The sequence below is a fragment of the Papaver somniferum genome, chromosome 6, assembly GCF_003573695.1.
Source record: "Papaver somniferum cultivar HN1 chromosome 6, ASM357369v1, whole genome shotgun sequence".
In the NCBI taxonomy this organism is placed as follows: Eukaryota; Viridiplantae; Streptophyta; class Magnoliopsida; order Ranunculales; family Papaveraceae; genus Papaver; species Papaver somniferum.
In genome coordinates, this window is record NC_039363.1 from 22,513,116 (window position 1) to 22,522,418 (window position 9,303).

Genomic DNA, 9,303 nt, shown 5'->3' on the forward strand with positions numbered 1-9,303 from the left:
ATCCACTTTAATAATCTTGTAGTAGCCAGTGTTGTAAGCCTTGGTGATCACATAGGGACCTTCCCATTTTGGAGAGAATTTTGGTACGGACACGTCTTGCTGAATGTGTTTGGCAGTCTTCAAAACTAGATCTCCCACTTTGAAAACTCGTGGTTTTACAGATTTTTCGTACGCTCTGGAGACCCTGCTTCTGTATGTTTGAGTATGTTCCTCTGCTTTCTATCTCCAGGAGTCTAGGGTGTCCAACTCGGCAATTATGGAGCTCAATGCTTCGGCTTCATTCCAGTGTACCCCACTTGCTGCGACAATTCTAGTTGATGGGATTTTAATCTCTGCTAGGAGAATCGCGTCTGCACCGTAGAAGAGTGAGTAAGGAGAAACACAGGTAGAACTCCTAGGTGTCGTCGGATATGCCCACAATGCCATTGGTAGTTGTTCGTGCCATGTCCTGGGATGATCATGCACTGTTCGACTGAGAATACGAATTAAGGTTTTATTGGTGCTTTCGGCTTGCCCATTCCCTTGGGGGTAGTATATGGTGGATAAGACCTGTTTAATTCCATATTCTTCGAGCAACTCTCGTACCTGTTTGTTTGCGAAAGAAGTGCCATTATCAGTAGTGATGTGTTTAGGCAAGCCAAACCGACAAATGATGTGTTCCTTAATAAATGCCGCGATTGTTGCTCCAGTAGTTCCTCGTAGAGGAATGGCTTCAACCCACTTGGTAAAATACTCCGTTGCGGTTATGACATACTAGTGTTGTTTTGACGATGGCGGGTTGATCTTCCCAATGATGTCAAGTCCCCAACCGTAAAATGGCCACGGACTACTTACCGAGTGTAAAGGATTAGAAGGTGCATGCATAAGATTTCCGTGAATTTGACAGTCGTTGCATCTTTGAACAAAAACAGTTGCATCGTCCTACATGGTTGGCCAGTAGTATTTCTCATGTATCTGGCGAAATAGCTTCTTCTTCCCCTGATGTTCTCCTTCATGCATTTATTTCATCAGAATCGGGATTTCCACCTTGGTCGGGCACCGTAATAGGTCACCCCCAAAGCTTTTGCGGTACAAGATTCTTTCATGAAATACGAATCTCTTGGCTCGTTTCTTCATTTTTGCTGCGTCCTTCTTGCTGGCAGGGAGTACTCCGTCACGAAGGTAACCGACTTACGGCTCTCGCCAGTCCCCAGCGGGGCTCACGTTGAAAACCTCCAATTGATGTGGCAGTATTTGACAATTGGAGAAAGATCCTGGAGTGATCGAGATTGAGTCTCCATATCCGGCCAGTAGAAGCCAAGGCGTTGAAGACGTCGATAAAGAGTCACTACCAACGTTTTTCCGCAAATCTCGTTGTGATTAAGTTGTAGTTGCGCTTCCTCGTCTCCAAGACATCTCGACAGAGACCCATCTGGATTCCGGTGGTACAACACTCCGTGAAGCATGAAAAAGCTTTGCAGGGTTTTGAGACTGACCTTTCCTTGGGAGAGTGAACTGTTTAGCTCTTGAATAATTTGAGTCCTCCAGTCGTCAGTTTCAGCATCTTTAGATTGTGCGAGCCATGTTGACGCTACAGTCTGTCTCCTCATGATCAAAGTCTCTTCTAAACCTTCGAATTGAAGCATCGAGGCCAATGTGGCTAGGAAATCGGCGTGTTTGTTGTTATTGCGGCCAATATGGGTTATGGTCGCATCGGCAAAGTATTTCAATAGCTTTTGCGCCTCAGATCTATAGGGGGCCAGCGTTACCTCCTTGAGTGGGTAGACCCCATTCATCTGATTGACCAGCAACTTAGAGTCGCCTCTTACTTCCAGGTGTGTGGCTCCTGCTTGTTTGGCTAGTGACAATACTATAAGGAAAGCTTCGTATTCTGCCGAATTGTTGGTGCACTGAAAGTCCAACTTGAAGGAATGTGAGAAAACTTCGCATGTTGGAGACACTAAAACTATACTCGCTCCCCCAGTATTATTACTAAGAGTAGCAGAGCCATCGAAATATAATATCCACGCCTCCTCTTTGATAAAAGAAATTTCTGGAAATTCCCCAGGAAGGTCTTCATGCAGTGCGGTAGTTCCTTCTCCTGGGAATGCTGCTAGCAAGTCTGCCACCGCTTTCCATTTGATAGTTTTTGGAGGAGCGCACGTGATATGAACTCTGATGTTTGGAGTAGCCATTTGGCTGGTCTGCCTATCAAGGCCGTTTTGAGAGTAAGAACTTGATAGGATCAGCTTTGGATATTAACACCATCTTGTTTGACAATAAGTAATTTGTCTGAATTTCTGCACAGCGTGGATTAGGGCTAAGCATGCTTTCTCTGCTTTGGGGTATCTGAGTCCAATATCCCTAAGAGTATGGCTGAAGTAGTATATAGGGTGTTCAACCCCCTCATCATCTTTCTGGGAAAGGAGGGACCCGACAGTAGCGTCGCTAGAGGAAATGTAAAGGCATAGCCGTCTTCCTTGCATGGAAGATTTCATAACAGCAGGTGATGATAATATTTGCTGGATCTTTCGAAATGCCTCTTGTTGCTTTATGCTCTAAATGAAACTTGAACCAGGTATAAAACGTCGGATATAGTTTACCTTTCCCATGAAGCTCTAGAGTTCTTTCACAGTTCACGGACGCGGCATCGTGAGAATAGCTTAGGTTTTGGTCGGGTCGACCTTGATTCCTTAAGAGGTGACTTGGAATCCCAAAAATTTTCCGGAAGAGACCCCGAAAGCACACTTCAGAGGGTTCATCTTCCATTTGTACTCGCGGCACCTTTCGAACACTTGGCATAGGACATCCATGTGGGATGCTCGAGTCTTCGACTTGACCATTATGTCATATACATAATATTCAACTTGCTTGTGCATCATATCGTGAGAAATTGCAGTCATGGCATGTTGGTAAGTAGCACCAGCATTCTTCAAACCGAAAGGCATCAAAGTATAGTAAAAGTTTCCGAGAGGAGTTCTAAAGGTTGTCTTACTTGCGTCGTGTTCATACATATTTATCTGGTTGTAGCCGTTGTACCCATCCATGAAAGAGAACATGTCATGTCCGCTGGTGGCGTATACTAGCATGTCGATGTTGGGAAGGGGAAAATTATCCTTTGGGAAGCATTTGTTTAGATCTCTGAAATCAACACATCACCTGATTTGGCCACTTTTCTTCTTTACAGGAACCACGTTGGATGGCCAGGTAGGATAGTGAATGGTCTTGATGAAGCCAGCAGTCAGCAACTTTTGAATCTCGGTCTTGATCTGTTCCTCCACATCGTGCCTGAAATGCCTTAGAGATTGTTTGATTGGTTTGGATCCATGTATTATATGTAAATGATGAGTGACCAATTTTTCATCTAAGTCGGGCATTTCCTCGTATGTCCATGCAAATATGTCTTGATACTCCTTGAGAATATCCACGAGCTTTGTGCGTTCGTCCGTACATAAAGTCGAACTGATGGAGATAGGTCTTGGAGATTCTTAATCCCCGATGTTGATGACTTCGAGTTCATCAGTTGTGGAGTCAGTGCCGTCCTGTAACTGTCGCGGAGCATCTGGTTTTTCTTCTTGAGGCCCGCCGCTGTTGTTGCATTCTATTGGGCGGAGAGACTGAGTAATAGTTTCCCCTGTTAATTTCTAACAACGGCGACGATATACATTTTCCCTTTCTGATCTCGGCTCGCCATAAAGGTCCGTCCTCTCTTGGTATGCAAATGAGTTGAGCCTTCATTTGATTGAAAAGAGTTAACGCGCCTTATTAGCGGAAGTGCACCACAAGACTCTACACTCAGTGATGCGAGCCGATCTTCTTCTTCGATCGACTTCCACGTTGGGAGCGGAGTGCAGTGAACCTTTCTTGATGAACCGTGTGGATTGTTCTTTGGGTCGAACATTTCCACGTCGCAAATCGGTGCATATGGAGACAATGATACGAGGATGCGAACAACTTCTTCATTCAGCATGGTTTCCAGGCACTGGTGATATGTTGAGGGGATGATCTTATTATGATGAAGCCATGGTCTCCCTAGTATCATATGGTAATATGGCTCTTTCTTTATCACTTCGAATTTTACTTTTGATTGGACAAGTCCTACTGATATATTCAAATTAACATACCCGTACGTGTTGGTCTAGTTTCCTTCGAAGTCCGTCATCATGGTAGGATGTCGTAAGATTTTGTCTTTTCGAACCCTGGCTGTCCTGAGGGTTTTAAGAGTAATGACATTCGAGGATGCTCCCGCGTCAATAAGAGCTCTTTTAAATTCTGAATCCTTGATGCGTACAGTAACATGCAGGGCTCTGTTGTGGCCTTCTTCTGCCATCATGTCATCTTCAGTAAAAGTGACATTATTTATGGACGTTTCTGATGTTTTTAGGGCTTGATTGTGTGAAGGAGCCAAACGTGCGTCTAGAGCTATCTGATTGATTGCAGCAAACGTCTCCGCTCGTTGATCCTTTGAGAGGTATAAAAGCTCACATAAAATTTCTACTAGAGAAGTCGCGTCTTAGTCCACTGGCCGTTGGTTGGTGGTGAAGCTATTGATTTAAGGATGGTCATCGGTTGAAGAGTTAGTCCTCATTGTTGGAACCTCCGGAGCGGCGAAGCCGCTTAAACCCGATGTAAGTTTGAAGAGGAAGTTGAGTATGTTCTCTATCATCTCTTTCATCACATCTATGTTCCTCGTGTGTATTTCCTGTACTCGAGCCAATTTCATCAAGGTCGGAATTTCTTCATTAGTTGTGCGATCAGATAGAGCACTGGAAGGACGAACATCACCATTTGAAGGATGCCTCTCGGAGTTTGAAGTTGAATTGATCCCAAGACCAACCATTCTGAATTTGAGAAAATTGTAGTAAAATAAAAATTGATCTTGCAACCGAGAGATTAACCTCCCGCTGTGGTCGCCAGTTGTTTTGGGGTAAAAACTGATTCTGCTGCTTTTGGTAATTTGGGGTGTGTTGATGAAAAACGAGTTCAAACCCTAAACAAATGCAGTGCACGGCAATGCTTTTAGGTTCGAGGAATCAATCTGTAAGACTCTGGCCTAAACCAAGAAATGGTCGTTCCAGATTCAATTCGGTCACAAGGTGAAGGAGAAGGGTTGATCTTAGATAAGGAAGCAGAGAAGGTGTTTGAGATCAAAGTGTTGAATTATAAAGGTGTGGCTTTTTATGACTTGTGTATCAGAAAATGGTTTCTGGTTACTTGTGTTGATCACACTTGTGTTCCCGTTGTCGAAATAGGTTGAGAACCTATTTATACAAGTCATTTGAGCGCAACCCTGGTCTCGTAGGAAGTGGATGAAGTTAAGTAGTGGAGTAGCGGGGCCGTGTAAGAGTGGTGATCATCACGTGGTCACATATTCGTCCACTACTCTCAGCGTCGTTAACCGTCCATCTTTTCCTGACACGTTCTCATAATGGGCATGTTGCACGCCGCACGCCGTAAACTGCCAGACCAATACCCCAGTAAGTATCCCCCAGTTTGTGACATGTTTGATTGTCTCGAGTAGGTGGGTCAAGTCGTGGGACTTGACGCAAAGAATAACACATGGCGTTATTAGGTTAAATAACTAAGTTATTTATGAAGCCGATAAAATATCATATGTATTCGATGCATGTGAAGCATCGTTTTTAAGCAAGCAGCCCAAAATAATCGATGTGCATGATGCATCGTTGTTTTTGAGCCCGATCGAATAAGTCACAGATTGAGTGTCTTAAAAGGGTAGCGTGATCCACCTATTTTGGGTGATCGTTCGAGTGCCCTATGGGCGAACTACCTCCTGGTCGATCACTCCCTATGAAGGAGTGATGGCCGATGGTAGTAATGCTACTTTGTTGGTTTTCTGAAAATAGATCTACACCATTCAACTAGGCTGGTGAAATTGGATGGTCGTGATATATTTGCGGAAGTTGTTCAATGTCGTTGACGCAATTTTAGGGTTTAAATGCCAATCGTCCAACGAGCGATTCGAGGTGCTGCGTGTTGGTTTGAGCAGGTGGATCGACCTCGTGCAAAGACGAGTTGTTGGTGAGCGTGATGACATATCCTGGGCCATCTAGAATTAGATCTAAGCCACTCGATTCGGCTGGCGAAGATGGAAAGTTGTGATCGATTTGAGGCAGTAGTATGTTGCCGCAAAAGTATTTTTAGGTTTTTCAAAGCAGCGCGTTTAAGCTACTTTGGGCAAACGATTTGGTATGCTCTGGTTTTGCCATGGAGAGGTCGATCGACCAAGGGAGGAGTTGGGCCGCCAACGTGCATGCTGGCGCCTCTTTGATCATTCCAGGAAAGATCTCGGTCGTCCAACAAGGCTGGAAAAGTTGGACGAACACGATCGATTTGCGACAGTTGTAAACTGCCGCAACCCAAATTTAGGGTTTTGACTACAGCGTGCCTGCTCAAGTTTGGGTGAGCGACTGAGCACTCTGTAGGCTTGTCGCAGGAAAGTTGATCGACTAGGGAACTAGTGGGCCCGCTGATGATCATGCTGGCACTTCCTTAATTGTTCGTATGAGGATTGAAGCTGTTCAACCAAGCTGGCAAAGTTGGACGTTCGTGATGCTTCTAAGACCGTTTTGAACGGTCTAGCTCGTTTGAGATTCTTCGCAAACAGCGCGACCACCCTACTTAGGGTTGGAGTTGGACAACGCTGGGAGGCGTATGGGTGAGGTCCGATCGGTCGGGGCATTAATGGGCCCGCCGAGGGTCATCATAATGGTTGCCTATCCCTGCCAGGGTTTGGCTAGGCTTGTCGAATCGTGCGGCCAAATTGGGTGGTCGTGATCTTTTCTAAGACTGATATGGACAATCTAGATTTCCTTCAAGGAAATTAATCATGTTCGATCGAGCTGTCTTTAATTAAAAGCGCGTCGATACGAGATTCTCTTTGTCAGAGAGTGACGTGGCCTGTATGGGTATTTTCATGCAAATCTCAATACTGGCACTTCGGGAGATTCGTGCTACTCTGATGAGAGTGAACACTTAATCGTCATGTCATGTCAATGATGAGAGTACGGCTGAGAACATATCACGAAAAATACTAGGAAAATCATGCATTAATTGATAATGCTAACAAAACATAGAATTAATTTTACAGAATATTTTGGATTGCCGATGAATTCTAAGTGAATATATATTCATGTTAAATTGCTTCAAACGAGTGAAGATGTTTTTTGCACTCATCACTTCTTAAATGGCTTTACCCCTTGCAGTGTGACAGCACATTAAATAACGATTTTATAATTTTAGCCTTGAACTAAAATCCACCATCAACATTAAGTCCCCTGCTTAGAACGTAATAGTGACATTGTTGCGGGGTGAAATCCATTGTTGAGTGATCACACTATATATGATTATATCCATAGTTGGTTACATAATCTCAACTCTGCATTTCAATCATTGAAACATTCTTCTATAATGTTATAAGAATTGTTATTCACGACTATCGTCATCAAAGCTATTTTCAAGATTGAAACGTCATCATGACTTTCGTCACGGATAAAGATGAAGAGTGGTTAAAGCGAAAGCTTTCCAACACGTATTTCGAGAAAAAGATAGGCGAGTAAACTCGACTCGAAATAGCAAATGTGTAAGTATGAAAACTATCATACTTATACGACTTTGTCTCAAGAGTAGGAGATAGAGAGATAGACTTTTGAGTGATAGATAAGTTCAAGTCTCCTCATACCTTTTAGTCGGATGAAGTTCCACTGGTTCCTCGAGCAGTTATTCGTCTTCGTAAGATGATCGCCATGGAGTCTGGAGCTCAACTACATTAATTTGTCCTAAATCGAGACTTAACTATAAGTAGTCTAGAATCAAGACATATAGTTTTGACAACTAAACTTGAAAAACATGCTTGAGATAGCAACGCATGCGAGTTCGACCGAGCAGTGCTCTAACATATTCCATTTCCATTTGGAAAGATAATTGTCCTCCTGACATAACACAGTTAAGTGAGATGATTATACCTTTTCATTGTGCCTTTAAGAAGTAGGGAAGTTCTTATATGCGAACGACTTAATTGATGGGTTGTGCAAATATGATGAAGCTCCTGACATGGAGAGAGTCCATGTCCACCCCTTCAGTACCCAGGTGCAATCTCCTCCAGTTATTCAACTACTTTTTCCTTGGCAGAGGAAATTCTAAAAGTGTCTCTCTTGTTTCCCTCGAGCCATATATGGTGTAGCTTGGACGTGGTTTTCTCATTTCGGTAGTTGCGCCTGTGGTACTGGAGTTGGATCTGGTGGGTTTGGACTCGCGGGATGTTGCATCTCTGAGATAATGGCTTTCCTATTGTTCTTTCAGTTAAACTGCTTACAGAAGGTCGAATGTTGTATTGCTTGGATATCCTTTGATGATAAACGATCAACGACTTCTACAATAAGAGTTTTGGAGGTTTTGGGATCATCAATAGATTGTTTAAGCATCCTAGGATTGCTTCGTCTACCATTGCCCAGAGGCTTGAGAAAATTGAGTAATTACTCCAGTGATCATATCTCCTTGATTCTCAACAAGAATTAATCTTGTATCTCTATCCGATAGGCTATGACAAGCATAGCTTGATTGTTTGGGGCTTCTTCCTTATCTTGGTGTTAATGGTGGTTTTTAGTTCAAGGGCTAAAATCTTAAACCATGTATTTAATACGCTGTCATCTTGCAAAGGAACATAATCCATTTAAAAGCAATGAGCGCTCAAGCCTCTTCTCTCAAATATGTATTGAGCAATTCAATATATCTGTATATATGAAATTTACTCAAAATGGTGCATGCAACAGCAATCCCAAAATATTCTGTGAATTTTACCTTCCACCAGCATTATTCACTAACGCATGACTTACCTAGTATTTTCCTACGCTATGTCCCAGCCGAACTCTCAACATTGACATGACATGACGATTGAATGTTCGCTCTCAACAGAGTAGCATGAATCTCTCGAAATGTCAGTATTGAGATCTGCATGGAAGTACTCACACAGGCTGCATTACTCTCTGACAAAGAGAATTTTGTATCAATGCGCCTTTAAGTTAGCTCGAACGAACACGCTTAAATTCCTTAAGGAAAATATAGACTGTTAATATCAGTCTCAAAAATAATCACGGCCGCACGATTTGGCCGCGTGATTCAATGGGCCTAGCCTGCTCCTAACAGAATTAGGGAATCATCACGATGACCAGAGGCGAGCCCACTAACTCCCTAGCCGAACGGTTTTCACCTAATACATCTGTAGTGCTTCGAATGATCAACCCTATCATGGGTGATTGCGCTGTTTAAGAAGAGCTCAAACGAGCTGAGACCGACCAAAGCGTTCTC

General features: G+C 43.4%; 1 protein-coding gene across 1 annotated transcript; it reads right to left on the reverse strand.

Annotated features, from left to right (window-relative positions):
• Window positions 1–219: 219 nt before the first annotated feature.
• Window positions 220–2,174, reverse strand: LOC113290646. The gene is made up of 2 exons (XM_026540227.1): window positions 1,476–2,174; window positions 220–585 (listed from the first exon to the last, which is right to left on the reverse strand). Exons 1-2 carry the CDS (start codon window positions 2,172–2,174, stop codon window positions 220–222), a joined length of 1,065 nt encoding a protein of 354 aa, XP_026396012.1.
• Window positions 2,175–9,303: the final 7,129 nt, after the last annotated feature.